The sequence below is a fragment of the Amblyraja radiata genome, chromosome 33, assembly GCF_010909765.2.
Source record: "Amblyraja radiata isolate CabotCenter1 chromosome 33, sAmbRad1.1.pri, whole genome shotgun sequence".
NCBI classification, from domain to species: domain Eukaryota; kingdom Metazoa; phylum Chordata; class Chondrichthyes; order Rajiformes; family Rajidae; genus Amblyraja; species Amblyraja radiata.
This window is the reverse complement of record NC_045988.1, coordinates 5,568,357-5,588,877: the sequence shown is the minus strand read 5'-3', so window position 1 is coordinate 5,588,877 and position 20,521 is coordinate 5,568,357. Positions and strand designations below refer to the sequence as shown.

The window sequence follows — 20,521 nt, the reverse complement described above, 5'->3', positions numbered from 1 at the left end:
CAGGGTGATGGTCTGATCCTCCCCCCCCCCCCCCCCCCCCCCCCCCCCCCCCCCCCCCCCCCCCCCACCCAAATCTTTGCACATCCACAATCCTGGACATTTCACTCATCACTTTAAGTTGTTTCATGTATCTTGATGTGTTTTATGACTGATGACAGACCAATTTCCCTCCTGGGACAAAGAACATTCTATCGAGACCAACGACACCCCGGATATTTCACCCGCTTTATTATGGGAATCTTTCAAAGCATTTATCAGAGGATCTATAATTTCATATCAAGCTTTTCAAAACAAAAAGAATAAGAATGAACAAAGGCAGTTAGAAGAACGTATTAGACAATTGGATCTAGATAACGCTAAAGAGCCAACTATAGATAAACATAATAAAATAATAATTTTGTAATTTATAGTAAATAAAATATTATCAGCAAAAGTTATATGATTATTTCAAATTACAAAACAGGAACATTTTGAATTCGGTGATAAACGCATAAACATTTGGCAAGTCAATTGAAAAAACGGGAAAAAGATCATACGAATTTAAAGATTAAATCAGATAAAGGTGAATTGGATTGGATTGGATTCAATTTTATTGTCATTACACTTTTCAGTGCAACAAAATGGTTTAGCCTGCAGTCATAACATAGAATAAATAACAAAACTCAACACAGTTTAAAGTCCCAAAGTCATTGTCTCTTCCCTCCTTGCTCACCCTCTGCGCTGAGGCAATCCAAGCCTCCGATGTTATGACCCCGCCGGGTGATGGTAGGTAAGTCCCGCAGGCTGAATCCGAGCTCCGCAAACGGGCTGGTTCAAACTCCGCGGCCCGGGGCGGTCGAAGCTGCCGAAGCCACCGCCCTCCAGTCCAGCGGACGCAGCTGTAGTTGCGGGAACTCCGGAAAAACAGGTCACCAACCTGGGAGCTCCCGACGATGTCGTCCACTGGCCCGCGGCCGAGCCTCCGAGGCTCCAAAGTCGGGTCGGAAGTTGAGTCGCACCGCAACCACAGCCCCGAAATCGGCCAGCCTCGCATTGGTAAGTCCTGGCTCTGCCTCCGGAGCCTCGAGGTCGGTCGCATTTGGAGGCCCCCAGCTCCGCGATAGGCCTCAGCGCAGACGGACACGGAGACGGGAGATACAGCAAGAAAGGTCGCATCCCCCCCCCCCGAAGGAAGCGTCAAAAAACATGTTACACCCACCCCTCCACACATACACAACTAAATAAACTGAAATAAACTGTAAAAACGGGACAAAAGAAAACAAAAAACGAAAAGACAAATGGACTGCAGGCGAGCCGCAGCTGCAAGGCAGCGCCGCCACTTCCGGTTCGTTAACACTTGTTAACACTACCTATCTCCCAGATGCGATAAATGTTTGTTTCAAAACGCTAATTTAACACATTCATTTGTAGGATGTACAAAGTTGAATACATTTTGGAGTGATATATTTGATATATTTACAAAGCTCTTCAAGTCAAGAATAGAACCCAAAATGGAATGGATTATATTTGGAATAATAGGAGAAGATACCAATTTAAATAAAGACCAAAATGTTTTTTTTAATTATGGGTTAATAATTGGAAAGAAATTGATACTTAAATTTTGGAAAAATACAACCATACCAACTGTTAAAATGTGGATTAGGAATATGATGGACATAGCACGCCTTGAAGAAATGAGACTCCGACTAATAGATAAATATGACCAATTCTTAAGGAGTTGGTCTCCTTTCATCGACTTTTTGGAATCATGTGATGCAGCGGTACCATAAGGATTGCTGATTTCAGTTCATGACGTGGATAGATCTACATCTCCGAATATAGATTTGAAAATTTCTCTTTTAAGGGGCCTTTTCTTCTATTTCTACTTTCCACCTTTTCTTTTTTATTTTATTTTTTTATTTTTATTTTTTATATCCACACTTCACATTTTTCTACTCTCTACCATCTATTTTTCCACTCTTTCCCCTTTCTATTGTTTTCTTTTTCTTGTCCTGCCTACTCATAACATAAAACTAGAGGTTGTACATAGAATGGATTACGGTATGACATAGTTGGCACCTAAAATTAGGTGCCACTGTATTGTTTTGTATTGTATTAACTTCTAATAAAATAAACAACAAAAAAACAACAAAAAAACACTACCTAATGATATTAATAAAAGATTTGCTCAATTTTATCAACATTTATATACATCCAAAACATTAGCAGATAGCACTAAAGTTATAGAGTTCTTGGATAAATGTAATCTTCCAAAACTTAACCTGATTGAACAGGAAGAATTAGGAGCACAAATCTCAAGTAAGGAAATAGAATAAACTCATTAAAGAATGGAAAAACACCAGGACCAGACGGATTTAGTAATGAATTTGATCAAGTGGTATGGGACTATCTTGTTAAAGTATTGCAAAAATTTCAAATGGGAGAGAATTTTATCTCATGGATAAAATTATTATATGACAGGCCCACTCCAAAATTTAATCAGGACGTTTAATTTATTAAGTAGGGGCATATAATTTGCATTAATTAAAGATTTATATTTTCTAGTAATTTCAATTCCGAAATATTTAAATTTTTCTGTAGCAATTTTAAAAGGGAATTTTAACAGATGTGTTGTGTCTTGGGGTTTTATCGTCATAATTTCACTTTTATTCCAATTTATTCTATATCCTGAAAAGATCCAAATTCCTCTATTAGGTTTAATATATTTGGTATACTGATTTGTGATTTTGTGATGTATAGCAGTACATCATCTGCATATAATGATATTTTATTCTTTGAGTATTTTGTATTATAACCATAGATATTCGGATGTGTTCTAATGTTTTCAGCTCGAGGTTCTATTAGAAGAGCAAATAGCAGAGGTGATAATGAACATCCCTGTCTATTGCCCCTTGATAATTGAAATTTCGGGGACAATATGTTATTAGTTAATATTCTAGCAGTGTCTTATCGCACGAGGGCATGCAGCGAGAAGTTGCCAGTAAAATGGAAGAGTAGCCCGCACAGATGTTGTATCCGCACAGATGTTGTATCTGCACAGATGTTGTACCCGCAAAGATGTTGTATTAGGAGTTCACTAGTTTTAGATTTTGTGTTACCCCTCTTTTGTTGTGTAGATGTATCCAGGTACGGATCTAAAACGCAATTAAAGTCTCCCCCAATTATCACGTTTTGATAGTTAGACTCTGAGATTATATTCAGGATTTTCTTAAAAAATTGGGGATTATCAAAATTAGGTGCATAAATATTTACCACGGTTTTTGCATTGATTTTCGGCACTTCGTGATTTGGAGCGGATCGATCATTCGCGGGCTAGGGAAAGTGTCTAATCAATATCATTAGAACAGAGTCTAGCAAGGACGGTGGAGTGGTTAGCACACCTTTGGGTTGGAGGCCCTGGTGGGGTTGGGTTAAAGGTCCAGTCCTTGGTTAGCCTAAACAGGTGGTAGTTGGGGAGACTGCAGCTGCCTTTAACGGGAGCCCAGCGCGCTTCATCAGGTGAGGAGTGGCCCAGGGTTAGACCTGGTATCCGAATTAGGTGGGAATATTAAGAGACAGGTCTCATCTTCGACCGGATCGTTGCCGGGAGCGTGAACTGAAAGGTGCACGAAGCAGCAAGGCGCTGGACCCTCGGTACTTAGCAGAGGGTGTGTCTGTGTGTAAGTATCTGAGTCTATCCCTGAAGTTTGGGACGGGGAGCTTCGAGAAGGTACTGAGCCCTGGATAAACTGGGTATAGATTGGCCGGAATACTCTAGTTTGTTCAAGAATTTAATTGGGTAATTTTAGCTGATTCGAGAGCCCGCGTAGTAAGAAAATACGCGTTACTCTTTCAATTTTCATCGATGGGAACAATCCTCGGGGCCTGAACCTCGGAGGACTCTGAATAAGATGGCCATAAAAATCACAGCCATATATGGTAGCGTTTTTTCTAATATCAAACAACATTGCAAACAGGAAGTGGTCAAGATGAGACTTTCAATTATATGGATTATAGCATCAGGACAAATCATCAAAGAAGAGAATGTAGGAAGAAATCCCTGTTGACAATGTGATGGTAGGGAATTACCAACATCAGGTGTACATGTTCCCCAGACCACAGACAATCAGACATCAAGGCAGCCTACTTCAACGGAAACACGGATGTCCAAATAAAGGAGATAAGAATGAAAGGGGATAAAGAGGAAGAAGACCTTAAGGCCAGGATAGACCTCCCATTTACAGAACCAACCTTTCCTAGGTTTGGCTGGTGAGGTTTTAGAGCAATCCGGCCCGATCAATGTTTTAGTTGTGGAGGGATGGGCACTGGAGTCGGTTGTGTCCCATGAGAGTGTACCATCGAGAGGGAAGGGCACAGAGAAGGAGGCCACGGGGTCACGGAAACCGAGGCTCCTGTGACCCTGAAGGTAGAGGACGGGGACACTGGCAGGGAACCAGGGAGACCAGGGGGAAGAGACAGTCCAACAGTCTGACCCATTTCAATGGCTCTGACCTGCCAGTGAGCAACGATAGAATAGAATGCCAGAATGCCTTTTATTGTCATTCAAACAGACAAGGTTTGAACAAAATTTCATTTCTAGTCATGACATTACAAAAAAATCCAAGACACACACTTAACACAATTTACACAAACATCCATCCACCTTATCTCTTCCCTTTGTTCTTCTCCCGCGGTCCAGCAGTCCAACTGCAGCGTTGAGGCGATTGGGGCTCACGATATTAAAGCCCCCGGCAGGCGATGGTAACTCCCGCGGCCGTTTAAGCCGCGCTGGGCTATGTTAGGCCCCGCTCCGAGTTATTTAAACCCCGCGATTCCGGCGGGAGAAGCTGCTGTTGCGGGAGCTCCGAAAAGCGGTCTCGCACCAGGGACCTGCGAGGTCCCGATGTTCCTGTCCACCGGGCCTGCGGCCGCAGTCTCCGAAGCTTCGAAGTCGGGTTGCAGCCGCGCGCCACCACAGCTCTCCCCGCTCCAAAGTCGGCCAGCTCCGCGATGGCAAGCAATTATCACCAGTCTGTTACTATGCTTCTCAATCAGCAATGAGAGCAGGGACCTGTTGCCTCTCCTCCCTCAGAGTTTGTTGCAGACTGCACCAACAACATTTTGCACATTTTGAGAGCAGTGTTCACATTCCAGCTCCTTAGATTTCAGAATTGTTATTCCTTTATTATGGTTATTATTGCACTATTATAGTTTGTTATTTATGTGTACGCATGTGTGCGTGCGTGTGTATAAATATATATGATCTGTATATATGTGTATATGCGAGCCATCATATATGTAGAGGACAGTCACTCAAAACGAGTATGACTGTCCTCTCCAAAGGGTCATCTACTTGTGGGTCTGCGGATGTCTTTAGAGGCCGATCCGTGATCCACACACCTTGGTGCAACGTGGGCCGTGGAGACTGGCGGTGGTTGGTAGTCGTCGAGCTCCCTTCTCTCTCTCCTTACGGTGCTGATCCGTGACGTGCAGCTCCTTCCTGCACGGATTTCCTCCAGGAGCACCTGTCCAGTGCCACGCGTTTCCAGATGCTTGATGTGATGTGCAATTTCCTCAGACTGTTCTTGATGTTGTCCTTGAAGCATTTCTGTGGCCTGCTGGGGGCTCATATGTGAGTATGTGTATATACACACACACTGAACTTTTTTCTCTCCTTGATTATATTGTTTACAGTGTACCATGTTTACATATTCTGTTGTGTTGCCGCAAGTAAGAGTTTCATTGTTCTATCTGGGACATATGACAATAAAACACTCTTGAATTTCCAATGAGTGCAGTGGACAATCCAAACTGGAGAACCTACTGACCTCTTCTGACCTCAGCTCATCGTCACAAATTGTCCTCATAACCAGGTTCACAATGAAATCAGCAACCTGGAAAGGGGTGGAAGATTGCAACTTTCATGTGATCCACCCTGTTTCGACGAATGAAAACAATTGAGCGTGCACAAACAAAATATCAAACACAACAAGTTGATTTGCAACTTAAGGCTGTGCATGCCATAGGCAAGATGAAGTAGGCAACCAGGAACCAAAGGGGGAGGGAAAGAAGCAGAAGAACCAAGAAATGCACTCAGCAAGTGGCGTTAATATTCAAATGTCCTCAAATTTGAATATTCTTGGGAGGGGTACAACCTGGACTCCCTTTAAATTGCACAGGACTCTCAGAACTAAAACTACTATCGCGTCGTCTCGCTACGTGGGTGCTCCCAGCGCAAAGAAATGGCTTCAATTCTACTTGTGCTTCTTCTGGGCTTATTTCTTCAATATGCACCAACCTATTCCCAGCCTTGGCAATTTCCCTTTTCCCATTCCCATCAGCCATGCGTGATAGCTAATGCAACGATAGGAGGTGGCTTCAATCTTAATATCAGTACAACGTACTACATGGCAAAAACAAACTACACTGGGAAGTCAATGTTCAATCTCATCACGGGCGCAACCTGTTCTTTTATACAGCCTTTAGCTTTAAGTTTACAGAATTGGTTTTAAATTATATTAGTCAGTAGAGTTTCCGTTAAAGATCGTGAAAGGTTGTTGGGAGTGTTTTGGGTTTGGTTGCAAACCCACGTTGTTTTTCCATGAAGCTTTATTAATGTTTGGAAGCTGAGGCGCAGCAGGTTTGAAAAAACAGCTTGAACATATGGGGATGGATAAATGGAGATCCCTCTCGGTTCTCTCTCCCCTGACTCTCACTCTGAAGAAGGGTCTCGAGCCGAACCGTTACTTGGCCATGTTCTCCAGGGATGCTGCCTGACCTTCTTTTTTTTATTTTATTTTTTTTTATATTTTATTTATTAGAAGTAATGTACATTACAGCGATATGCCAAGAATAACATAATACGTTTCCTGTACCACTTCTTATTTTAAACCTTAAAAATAAGGAACGTAGAGAGAGTTAGATAGGATAGTAAGTGCGTGAAAGAGTGATCGAGAGAGACCCGTAGAAACGTAAAACCTGAAGAAGAGATAAATTTAAAAAAAAATAATAAGCATCAAAGAAAAAAAAAAAAAAGAATAGAGAAAAATAGAGAACGAAAGATATAAGAAAGTAAAATAAGATAAAAGGGATATACCTACTTCGTATCTTTGCACACCCCTCACCAGATCCTGAAACCGTTTATTTTCAAAGCTAGGTTGCACCCTATACTTGTAATAAGTCGACAAATGGAGAGCAAATCTTTTGGAAATGGTCTGCTTTGCCTGCTAGGAGGAATCTCATGTCTTCCAGGTGTAACATTTCGGACATATTTGAAATCCACATTTTTATCGTTGGTGTGGGAGCGTTTATCCAAAATTTAAGTATAAGTTTTTTTGCCGTTATTAAGCCGTAATTAAGAAAGCTCTTATGGAACGAAGTCAGCTCAAAGCTGGCTTCCATTGTTCCAAAAATAATTAATTCTGCGTTCGGTTTCAGTTTTATTTTAAATAATTTTGTAAAGATGTCAGATTTCATTCCAAAATTTCTGGATTTTTATACAAAAAACAAAGGAGTGTGCTATAGTTGCTTCTTGAGATAGACTTTTATCACAGATGGGTGAGACATTTGGAAAAAGTTTACTTATTTTAGTTTTTGAGTAATATAATCTTTGTAAAGTTTTAAATTGGATTAGAATATGTCTTACATTGATCGAGCATTTGTGCACATATAGCAAGTGTTTATCCCACCTCTCTTTCGAAATTTTTATAGCTAGTTCTTGTTCCCAATCTCTTCTAATTCTATCGGATGATGGTATTTCTATATTTAGGATGGTATTATAAAAGTACGATATTAAATTAGTTGATTCCGCCTCTATATTCATTGCTTCGTCTAATAAGTCTGGAGACAAATTATGATATTCTTGTGTATATTTTTTCAAATAGTCACAGATTTGAAAATATTTAAAATATTGATTATTTCTCAAACTGTATTTAAGTTGTAGTTGTTGGAATGATAAAACATTTCCATTTTCGTACATGTCTCCAAACGTTTTATTTCCAATTCTTTCCCAGTATGTAAATGATTTATCTATAATAGATGGTTTAAACGACGGATTATTAACTATTGGAGAAAGAAGCGATAGGTTTCTTAATTTTAAGGTTAATTTTATTTGTTTCCAAATTCTAATTTTACTATGAATAATTGGATTTTTATTGTATTTTGTATTATTGGTGAGAGAAGAATCGCTCCTATATTAAAAGGGGAGCAATCCTCTCTCTCCATTACTATCCAATCCACCTGCTGGGCAGAGTTGTCCAACAGGTGAATCACATTTTTTGACATTTACTGCCCAATAATAATACAAAATATTAGGGAGTGTTAATCCACCAAATTCTTTAGGTTTACACAGATGTCTTCTTTGAATTCTATGGGATTTATAGTCCCATATAAAGTTTGTGATATCTGAATCCAGTTTTTTTTTAAACTGTTTTGGTAGGTATATTGGTAATGATTGAAATAGATATAAAATTTGTGGTAGAAAGATCATTTTTATAGCATTTATTCAGCCTATTAAAGACATCGGAAGAGTTTTCCAAAATTTAATCAGGGTGTTTAATTTATTAAGTAGGGGCATGTAGTTTGCGTTAATAAAGCTTTATATTTTCTAGTAATTTCAATTCCCAAATATTTAAAGTTTTCTGTAGCAATTTTAAAAGGGAATTTTAAAAGGTGTGTTGAGTCTCGGGGTTTTATCGTCATAATTTCGCTTTTATTCCAATTTATTCTATATCCTGAAAAGGATCCGAATTCCTCTATTAGGTTTAATATATTTTGTATACTGACTTGAGATTTTGTGATGTATAGTAGTACATCATCTGCGTATAATGATATTTTATTATTTGAGTATTTTGTATTATAACCATGGATATTCGGATGTGTTCTAAAGCTTTCAGCTAAAGGTTCTATTACAAGAGCAAATAGCAGCGGTGATAGTGAACATCCCTGTCTATTTCCCCTTGATAATTAAAAGTTCGGGGACAATATGTTGTTAGTTAATATTCTAGCAGTGGGCCTGTCATATAATAGTTTTATCCGTGAGATAAAATTCTCTCCCATTTGAAATTTGCCTGACCTTCTGAGATACTCCAGCACTTTGTGTCCTTTTGTGTAAACCAGCACCTGCAGTTCCTTGTTTCTACATCCTTTCTCTTTCTAAAGAGTGTTGTTGAAACACTTGGCATGATGGAGCACCACAGTCCTGGTGATCACGAATGATCCAGTTCCATCTTGTGAGTTACTCCAGCATTTTGTGTCTATCTTTGGGCAGAGACCCTTCTGCCATGAGCTAGAATCCAGGTGCTTTCATTGTCTACCTAAGGGCATTCCTTCAGGTTGGAGAGGAACTCGGAATAGGAACAGAATTTAGTTTAGTTTAGTTTATGGTCATGTGTTTATAACCATTACATATTCTTTGTCTTCCTTGACTCAGATTTACTCAGGGAAGTTTCCCAATGCTCGGTCTCTGTTTTGGCTAAGTTGGCAACGAGAATTCATTGCTGGATGTTGAGGGAATTGGAGGACATAGGGCTAGTGCAGGAAAATGGTGTTGGGAAAGGAATGACAGTGGGTTCAAAGTGCTGGAGTAACGATAATAAACTAAACTAAAATGTGCAGAGGGGGCTCGACCCCAAACGTCACTCATTCCTTCCCGCCAGAGATGCTGTCTGACCCGCTGAGCTACTCCAGCATTTTGTGTCTATCTTAAACTAACCTAAACTTGACTGAGGCTTTCCTGGGTCGATGTTCAATGTGGAAACTAAACAGGTTATTTATACAGAAAACAGAGAAGGAATGTTTATAGCACAGCTGATAGATTGGAGAGGAATATCGGAAGCGGAGAGGGTACAAATATTCAAGAAAAAGTGTTCAAAGCCAAGGCGGGGAGCTGGAAGTTTAAAAGAGGTTCAGGGATATCCCTAATTCACACTTTACCTCGGATAGACACAAAATGCTGGAGTAACTCAGCAGGACAGGCAGCATCTCGGGAGAGAAGGAATGAGTGACGTTTCGGGCCGACATCCTACTTCAGACTTTTTACCTTGTTACCTGTTGGAAAGTATAAGTGGCAGTCTTCAAAATGCTGTTCGCTCTTCATGCAATACTGTATCTGAACTAATATTAAAATTTTAAAAATATATAATTTATGATGCTTTTATAAGTGATATACTAAGATTTTATATGTACTTTATGATATTTTTTTAATATGCAATGCTTTTTTTTAATGTAATGTTGCCCCTTGTCTGGACCTCGAGTCCGTAATAAAGTTTATTATAATTATTATTATTATAAATCAACTATCTATTTTAATTTAGAGTCATAGTCATACAGCGTGGAAATAGGTCCTTTGGCCCAACATGTCCCACCTGCCTGCATTTGGTCCAGATCCCTCCAAACCTGTCCTATCCATGTACCTGTCTAAATGTTTCCAAATGTACTAAATTAGCACGATCTCCCCATGACCTGCGTGGGTTTTCTCCAGGATCTCCAGTTTCCACCCACACTCCAAAGATGTGCATGTTTGCAGCTTAATCAACTTCGATTAAAAACATTGTAAATTGTCCATAGTGTATGGGATAGTGACAGGTTGAACAAGGCTGGTGAAGATAGACAGTATTTTCATCTTCGATATAGAGACGAAGGTATTGGAGCTTGAAACCTGTAACATTAGACAATAGACAATAGGTGCAGGAGCAGGCCATTCGTGCCTTCGATGTGATCATGGCTGATCATCCCCAATCACTACCCCGTTCCTGCCTTCCCACCGTATCCCCTGACTCCGCTATTTTTAAGAGCCCTATCTAGCTCTCTCTTGAAAGCATCCAGAGAACCTGCCTCCACCGCCCTCTGAGGCAGAGAATTCCACAGACTCACCACTCTCTGTGAGAAAATGTGTTTCCTCATCTCCGTTCTAAATGGCTTGCTCCTTATTCTTAATCTGTGGCCCCTGGTTCTGGACTCCCCCAACATCGGGAATATGTTTCCTGCCTCTAGCGTGTCCAAGCCCTTAACAATCTTATATGTTTCAATGAGATACCCTCTCATCCTTCTAAACTCCAGAGTGTACAAGCCCAGCTGCTCCATTCTCTTAGCATATGACAGTCGCGCCATCCCAGGAATTAACCTTGTAAACCTACGCTGCACTGCCTCAATAGCAAGAATGTCCTTCCTCAAATTAGGGGACCAAAACTGCACACAATACTCCAGGTGTGGTCTCACTAGGGCTCTGTACAACTGCAGAAGGCCCTCTTTGCTCCTATACTCGATTCCTCTTGTTATAAAGCCAATTATGAATTCGATTCCTCTTGTAACATCCAGGTTCTGGAGCAGTTTCATCCCTACAACCATCAGGCTATTGAACTACAACTAAAAACGAGCTCCTCTGTGCATTGCACAATTGTTGTTTATTTGTTTAGTGTGTGTGTGTGTACTGTATGTAATATATTCATTGAACTTGTGTTGTTTTGTTTGGTTATTACAGAGTATCATGTTTACATATCCGCTGTGCTGCTGGAAGACAAAATGTCATCGTTTCATTGTTCCATTTCAGGGCCCAAGACAATAAAGCTCCCTTGACCCTCGATTCTGCCTCTACTCCACAGCCTTGCACCCATGTGGGAAATATTAACTTTTCTTTTCACTTTCCCAGTCGTGGCTTTGGGATTTGGAGAGAACGCAACGATTGCACTGTCCGCTTACTTCAACGGATCGGCCGTGGGGATGTGGCAAAACAATGCAGTACCTTGTGATGGAGTCAAGGGGGTGAGGAACATGATTGCAACTGAACAATGGACTTCACCTGCACACATCGGCGCTTCCGATACAGTTGAGATCAGGTATTGTCTAATGTCATCTTCCCATGAAATGTTCTCAGATCCCAGAACGTAACGTCCAGGGGCGGTGGTAGAGTCAAATACAATAGAGGCATTGAGTTTAGTTGAGTTTAGTTTTAGAGATACAGCGCGGAAACAGGCCCAACCAGCGATCCCCGCACTACCCAATGCTGACTAGGGACAATTTACACTTATACCAAACCAATTAACCTACAAACCTGTACATCTTTGGAGTGCGGGAGAAAACCAGAGATCTCGGAGAAAACCCACGAGGTCACGGGGAGAATGGACAAACTCCGTACAGACAGCACCCATTGTCAGTATCAAACCCAGGTCTCTGGTGCTGTAAGGCAGCAATTGTACCGTTGCGAAGAGAAGTGAAAATATTTCAGTGCATGCTAACCAGTCAGCGGAAAGACAATACTAGATTAAAATCAAGCCATTTGCGGTGTATAAGATAAGGGAATAATGTTTAGTGCTAGGGAATGCCAGTAAAGTCTGATCAAAGATAGTCCGAGGGTCACCAATGAGGTAGATAGTATTTCAGGACTGCTCTCTAGTTGTGACAGACTGATTCAGTTGCCTGTTAACAGCTGGGAAGAAACTGTCCCTGAATCTGGAAGTGTGCATTTTCACACTTCTATACTTTTTGCCCAATGGGAGAGGGGAGAAGAGGGAGTGGACAGAGTTTGACTTGTTTGTGATAATGCTGCTGGCATATAAATGGAGTCCATGGAAGGGATATGGATCGCATGCAGGCAGTGGAGATAAGCTTCATGTGGCATATTCAGTAGGGACATAGTGGGCCGAAGGGCCTCTTCGTGTGCTATACTGTTCTATGCATTGTGTTCTATATTCTAGTAAGTAGTTTCCCCTTGACATGCATTGAATCACTGAATGTCCCTGATCAGTAACTAGCCTTTGTTAGTAACTAGCCATGTGTACATAAATATGAAATATGTAGAGCAAGTTGGGATATTCAGCCCACAGCAGCTGTAACGTTCGTACAAGCTTTTCTGCAATCTACCTCCAATGATAGGCACGAAACCTCATCAATATATCTGCAAAAGTGTAGAAGTTAGACATTGAATACGAGAACAAACTACCAGACAGAATAGAGACATATTGTGTCAAGAGTCATACAGTGTGGAAACAGACTCTTTGCCAAATTTGGGCCGAATGGAGGAGGTAGTTGAGGCAGGTACAATCGCGACATTTAAGAAGCTTTTAGACAGGTACATAGGTCCTGGCAATCCTCATAAATCTTCTGTGCACTCTTTCCAGCTTCATAAATTCATAAATGATAGGAGCAGAATTAGGCCATTCCGCCCATCAAGTCAAATCCACCATTCAATCATGGCTGATCTATTTTCCCCTCCTAACCCCATTCTCCTGCCTTCTCCCCATAAACCCTGACACCCGTACTAATCAAGAATCTATCAATCTCTGCCTTAAAAATATCCATTAGCTTTGGCCTCCACGGACATCTGTGGCAATGAATTCCACAGATTCACCACCCTCTGACGAAAGAAATTCCTCCTCATCTTTCTAAAAGCATGTCCAATCATTCTAAGGCTATAACCTCTGGTCCTGGACTCTCCCACTAGTGGAAACATCCTCTTCACATCTACACTATCCAGTTTAAGGGCATCTTTTCTGTAGCAGTGAGGCCTAAACTAATGCAACTGTGAGAAAGGACTTTTAACATTAATGTGTTTCTATCTTTGTCCAGGGTATTTCTTGAAATGATGAATGGAACTTATGTCAAGAACATAACCCTCATGCAAAGTAGGATTTATTTTCATTTTCACTCAAGTAATTAAGCATTATCGTATGATAAACAATGTGTTATTGTTATTTTAACCGCACTTGCTTATGTTTATTTAAGGGATTATAAGATTATAGAGATTACCAGCTTTCTCCCTCTCTCCTGCCCTAGCAGAAAAATTCAGGCAGTAAATGCATTTCCTTTCCTGTCCCACGTCACGCAGTTCAGAGATACAACGCTTTTTCTTTCAACCTGATGAAGGGCCCCAACATCAACATTCACCTGTCCATTTCCTCCACAGATGTTACCTGACCCACCGAGTCCCTCTGCCATGTTGTGTTTTGCTGAAGGTTCCTTTATATGGAGCACACGATGATTGATTTATTCATTGATCGAAAGATACAGCATGGAAACAGGCCCTTCGGCCCAGCGATCATCCCAGCTTACACTATCCTACACACTAGGGGCAATTTACCCTTTTTAAAACAAAAACAAATCCAATTAACCTACAAACCTGTATGTGTCTGGAGTGTGGGAGGAAACCGGAGCTCCCAAAGAAAACCCATGTGGTCACAGGGAGAACGTACAAACTCCGTACAGACAGCACCCGTAGTCAGGATCGAACCCGGTCCTCTGGCGCTGTAAGGCGGCAAATCTACCGCTGCGCCACCTTCTGTCACTCACCAAGACCTTTTGACAATCAAGATACCAGGTGCATGATTAGCGTTATTGCTGATAATAATTGGAATATATTATTATTAAGCTTTTATTTCAGACTCAAGGTCCAGACAAGAGATGACATTACATAAAATACATTGCATATAAAAACACCATAAAATACATTAGTAAATTACTTAAGAGCATCATTAATTATATACAAAAAACACAATACATGATTTAAAATCCAGAATAAAAAGAAATATCAGCGTCCTACAACGAGACAACGATACCAATGTCTCCACAGCTGGATTTCATAGCATGTAGTGCTTAACCTTATGTTTGACAAGGCCACAATAATTACATTTTCAGAGTCATTTATCCTGCAGATGAATTTATACATATGATTTCTTAGGATAGCTTCTAAAGTACTGACTCCTGCTGCCACAAACATGTTACGGGCACTACACCATCTAGGTTTCCTTAGCAGTGTTCTCAGAAGCCACCTTTAGTCTCTGTGAACAAAGACATCGAGGATCAGTGTAACAAAGTGAAATCATTGTTTCACCTGGAAGGGATTTCAAGTTCAACAAGCAGCACAAATGTTCATTCACAAACTGAATTAAAACCTAGCGAAAAGAAAATGAACACTTTTGTCGATGGGGAATTGAGAGACACTAATGTTGGGCTGAGTATTGTGTTTATATTGTTGTGCTCCATAAAGACAAAGTTAAGGGCCTGTCCCAAACAGAAGCGGAGTTCGCGCTAAGTTCGCGGTAAGTAAGCGCTAAGTACGTGCAAAGTACGCACTAAGTTCGCGCGTGACGTAATTTGCGTCATACTTACCAATCAGCTGGGCAGGAGGCGAGCCGACTGAATTTGGACGTCGCACGGCGTCGGGCGGTGATATCATCACGCAACACCACGCCGGGCGGTGACGTCATCGCACAACGCCACGCGCTAGGCGTACGCCGTCAAGACGCTGCAAACGGCGTCAAGATGCTGCGTACACCCTCAATGTGCCTGCGGGCCGACAGGCCGTTGGCGCGCGAAATGTTCGGTCAGTACGGGATTTTCGGAGCCCCGCGCGATGTCGGCACCAGCCCCGCACAACTCCATAGGTCTCCGCGCTTGGAAGTGGGACCGGCCCCGCGCGACCCGTACGCCTCAAGCGACCACGTTCGGTCGCGCCAGACGCATGCAATCGCATGCAAGAGTGACAGGCCCTTTATGTTTCAAACGTATTCAAAGTAAAATGATTATGTAACAATGTGATGTCTTTCCACACAGTGATGCCTATGACCACCACTCCGCCTACCACAACAGGTAAATTCACAGGTAATGCAAGCAGCTTCAAGCCAAAGCATGACTTTTCTTGTGTAGGAAGGAACTGCAGATGCTGGTTTACACTGAAACTAGACACAATATGCTAGGGGAGTGGGCGGGACAGAGAGAATGTAGTAAGACTGGTGGGATAACTTTGAAGGGAAAGCAAGGGCGATTTGAAGTTAGAGAAGTCAATGTTCATACCTAGTGTAAGCTACCCAAGCAAAATATGAGGTGCTGTTCCTCCAATATATGCTGATCCTCACTCTGACAATAAAGACCCAGGATCGAAAGGTCAGATTGGGAATGGGAGGGGGAGTTAAAGTGCTGAGCAACTGGGAGATTAGGTAGGTTAAGGCGGACTGAGCGGAGGTGTTCAGCGAAATGATGGTCTCGCCACTGTACATGAGTTGACACCTGGAGCAGCGGATACTCAATTTTTCATTCTTTCAATTATTCATGGCAAATAAAGACAGCATATAATCCTCCAACACTTTCGCCACCTCCAACGGGATCTGGACCCGAAACATCACCCATTCCTTCTCTCCAGAGATGCTGCCTGTCCCGCTGAGTTTCTCCAGTGCCCACCTTTAATTTAAACCAGCATCTGCCCTTCCTTCGCAAGTTTCTAATATTATTGAACTGCAAAACTTACCCAAACAGGTAAGAATTATGTAAACATTACATAATGGATGGAGAGTGTTTAATTGTCATATATATTGACAAACGAAAAAATGAAATTCTTACCTGCAAGTTCACAAGTTGTAGGGGTAGAATTAGGCCATTCGGCCCATCGAGTCTACTCCGCCATTCAATCATGGCTGATCTCTGCCTCCTAATCCCATTTCCTGCATTCTCCCCATAACCCTTGACCCCGTTCTAATCAAGAATTTGTCTATCTCTGCCTTCAAAATATCCAATGACTTGGCCTCCACAACCCTATGTGGCAATGAGTTCCACAAATTAACTACCCTCTGACTAAAGAAGTTCCTCACGTCCTTTCTAAAAGAGTACCCTTTAATTCTGAGGTTACAACTTCTGGTCCTAGACTCTCCCACCAGTAGAAACATCCTTTCCACATCCACTCTATCTATGCCTTTCATTATTCTGTAAGTTTCAATGTCCCACTTCGCCCTTCGAAACTCCAGCTAGTAGAGGCCCAGTGCTGTCAAACGCTCATCATATGCGAACCCACTCATTCCTGGAATCATTCATGCAGCAGCCTGTTAGGCTGTAAATTCAATACACATTGATAATATATAATATAGGACAATGCTATATTTGAAATGTATTCAAACTAAAAAAACTCATCATGTAATGAATCGCTTTGTCTTTCACAGTGTATGCCAACACGACTAAACCCATGAGCACCACCATGTACATGAGTACGACAACCATCACCACCAGGACAACAACAGTCACGACTCCAAACTCTGCACCAGGCATTAACTCCAAGCCACTGCTAGCGTTTGTCTGTATGCTCCTGCTCCTCGTCACTGTGCCAGGGTTATAAACGGAAGAAGAAGCTGCCTCTCAACCAACCTATTCCAAAAACACTTTTCCAACAACCTCCGGGCTTTCCTCTCACGGTACAGCATCAAACTGTGTCTTATCTGAACTTGTATTTCCTCAATGATAGAAACTTCACTTTATCGTCCCACTCCCACTGTCTCGGGTCCCAAACTGAACCCAGCACAAATAAATACAGGGGACAGCATTCCTATCCTTGTTGCTCTTTGCAACTCTATTCCCATTCAGAAACCCCTTTAGAATACCAGATATATGTCATAAATGCAGCCACCTCCGGTCTTTCCTTAATATTCACTCATTCAGTGAGTTTGATCGAATTGGCGTGTTCATGCAATTTGATTACCTCATCCATTATACTTTCTCTGTCGTTTCTATAGCAGGAGCCCCATGTTATCATAAACTGTATATTCAACCTCTTCAGCACGGAGGCAAAATCAGATAGCCTTCTGCATTGTTGATTATCTGTGGAAAATGTCGATCTTTTCCAGGTGCTGTACACGAGGTTGCGTGACCAACAAACCACCCGTGGTAATAATAAATCCAAAATAATCCTCATCATCCTTATCCCTCCACTTTTAAAATAAAAACATCTCTATGGCTCATGTTACTTTAAAATATCTATTCCATTCTGAGAGGTAGAGCAAGTATCTACTGGAATAATAGGTCAATAACCTAAACTTCACTAAATAATTTCATAAATGTTAAGAAATTCTAAAATATCTTTTTAATTGTATTGTATTGTATTGTATTGTATTGTATTCAAATTTATTGTCATTGTCTCAGTTAGAGACAACGAAATGAATTTCCCTTACAGGCAGTATCATAAAAATAAAAATAAAGAAATAATAATAAATAATAAAACATATTAAAAATAAAATAGAATTTAAAAAAAAGCACAAACACTGAAAGTCCACGACACAACATAACACAGTGGCACCAAGGTGAGGAAGGCACCATAGTCCAGCCAGCCTCCCCTCCGTTCTTCCCAGATGTACACTCGTGGTCGAGGCCTTCCTAGCACCCGCAGTCGCCGCCCCGGGTGGCCCGATGTTCAGGCCCTCACGCCGGGTTGGTGGAACGCCGACGCCGAACCCCGACGGTGAACATCCTCCTCCTCAGCGGCCCGGACCTCCTGGTCAGCCGCCTCCCGCCACTCCCCCCGAGTCCGCAGCTCCCGAGTCCGCAGCCCCCGAGTCCGCAGCCCCCGAGTCTGCAGCGGCCGAGCCGGGCGGAGTCGCAGGACCCCGCGTTGTCCATCAGCGCCGCCCGCGTTGGGAGCCCGCAAACCGCAGCTCCAGGATGTCGGTGCCGCAGGTCCAGCACTCCGGGCTCCAGACGGCGATCCCCGGTAAGGCATCGCCAGCCCCGCGATGTTACAGCGCTGTCCCGCCGCTGCTGGAGCTCTGGTCGATCCCGGCAGGAAAGGCCACGTCAATCCAGTAGGTAGGCCGCTTGGGGGGGGGGGGGCGAGGACGCGACTCGAATAATAGTCGCGTCTTCACCAGGAAGCGGCTGAAGGACGGTATCCCCCGCACCGTACACTCTTCCCCCACATCAAAACACACAACAACAAAAAAAACAACAACAAAAAAATGGAATTTACGGAATTAATGAAATTTACCATATGAATTCCTCTGTTTGCTAATTCATAATGACAATATTCACACTTTCTGACTTTTGGAATAATCATTTGCTGAACCACTCTGTAATCATGTTAGTTGGTTTGCATCCAATCTAACCTCAGTGAATTTATTCAGCACAAATATACCCTTCGCTTTGCCCCCTGTCTCGAAAGTGCACTGGTTCATATTCACAAGCAGCATGGTTCATCCGAAATGGCAACTTTTATTGAATGCTATGGTTTCTGGTTCTTTGTTTTTCTTTTTGTGTCATAATGAACTTTGTTGACTTTGTTAATGCAGGACATTGCACAATTCTAGACAATCTTAGCATGATACCAAAGGCAAAAATCTTTTAAGACAAAGACCATGTAATGAAGATTTGCAGAAACAGGTTTGCAGCCTGAAGAATATATAGGTTATATTGTCCTTTAAGATAAAGCCACGGTGGATATCTACTATAAGGCATATATTACACAGTTTATCAATGCAATGAAGTGATTTATAAATGATTGTTGAATTCTTTAATAATAAAAAAATTGAACTTTTGAAAGTCTACAACTTTGTCAATGATATTGCTTATTGTCGGCACGTGGCCTCTTAAGTGACTCTGAATCGGGAATATTTTCCAATTTCAGCACATAGTTTTCGCTTTGTTTTAAGAACGGTCCTGATCTGAATCATTACCTACTCATGTCCTCCAGAGATGCTGCCAGACCCCTTAAGTTACTCCAGCTCTTTGTGTCTGTCTTAGTTTAGTTGAGAGATACAGCATGGAAGCAGGTCCTTTGGCCCGACACCTCCATGCCAACCAAGATGCCCCATCTAAGCTTAGTTTAATTTAGTTTAGTTTATTGTCACGGGTACCGAGGTACAGTGAAAAGCTTTTGCTTTCGTTGCGTGCTAACCAGTCAGTGGAAAGACAATACATGATTACAACCGAGCCATTCAGTGTACAGACACATGAAAAGGGAATAACGTTTAGTGCAAGATAAAGTCATTAAAGATAGCCCAAGGGTCTCCAAATGTAGTAGATAGTAGTTCAGGACTGCTCTCTAGTTGCAGAAGGATGGTTCAGTTGTCTGATAGCAGCTGGGAAGAAACTGTCCCTGAATCTGGAGGTATACCTTTTACCCGATGGGAGATGGGAGAAGAGGGAGTCTCCAGGTTTACCCAGGTTTGGCCCATATTCCTCTACACCTCTCATGCCTAGCACTCTTTGCCAGGATCTCAGGAAGCAGCTCTTGATGGACCACACTGTGACTCAAGCTGTATTTGTCTAGCTACTGGGAGCTATTAACAAGGGAAGAGTGCGCACCACAAACAGGGTGATGGTCATTTGGAATATTCATATATGAAGCAGCAGAATATTCAAATAGTAAGCATCAGGGAATTGAGAGCTGTGGGGAGTTACTCCAGCTTTTTGTGTCTACGGACAACTAGCTTAGTTCAGCTTGGTTTAGATCAGTTTAGTTTATAATTGTCACAAGTCTGATAAAAAGTGCCGGATTTACGTATAAGCTAAACAAGCTATAGCTTAGGGCCCCCACTTTCTAGGGGGCCCCCCGAAAAAATTGAAAAAAACGGAGTGTACATTTCCAAAATATAAGCGCCTTGCACATGCGCACAACCACGGCCAGCGCATCATCGGCCGCCCTGCGCATGCGCACTGCAACGGCAACTGGTCGACGCTGGGCACTTTCTCTCTCGCTTTGAATTGTGGGAGATTTGGCCGCCATGGCTGTCCGGTCGCTGGGGGCCTCACAAGTGGAACAGCTTAGGGCCTCTCTTCATCTAAATCCGGCACTGCT

The 20,521-nt window shown here is 42.1% G+C and overlaps 1 protein-coding gene across 8 annotated transcripts in view; it reads left to right on the top strand.

The window, feature by feature from the left end:
- LOC116991281 (integumentary mucin A.1-like) overlaps window positions 1-17,637 on the top strand; it is a 75,169-nt gene extending 57,532 nt beyond the window's left edge. For 4 of the 8 annotated variants that reach the window (XM_033049793.1, XM_033049774.1, XM_033049771.1 and 1 more), the window contains 2 exons: window positions 8,231-8,236; window positions 16,911-17,637. In XM_033049793.1, coding sequence (XP_032905684.1) covers window positions 8,231-8,236; window positions 16,911-17,074 — 170 coding nt within the window. In that variant the 3' untranslated portion in view covers window positions 17,075-17,637. Of the gene's footprint in view, window positions 1-8,230; window positions 8,237-16,901 lie in introns of all 8 variants that reach the window. The other 4 variants (XM_033049763.1, XM_033049767.1, XM_033049797.1 and 1 more) reach the window with 2 other exon arrangements.
- Window positions 17,638-20,521: the final 2,884 nt, after the last annotated feature.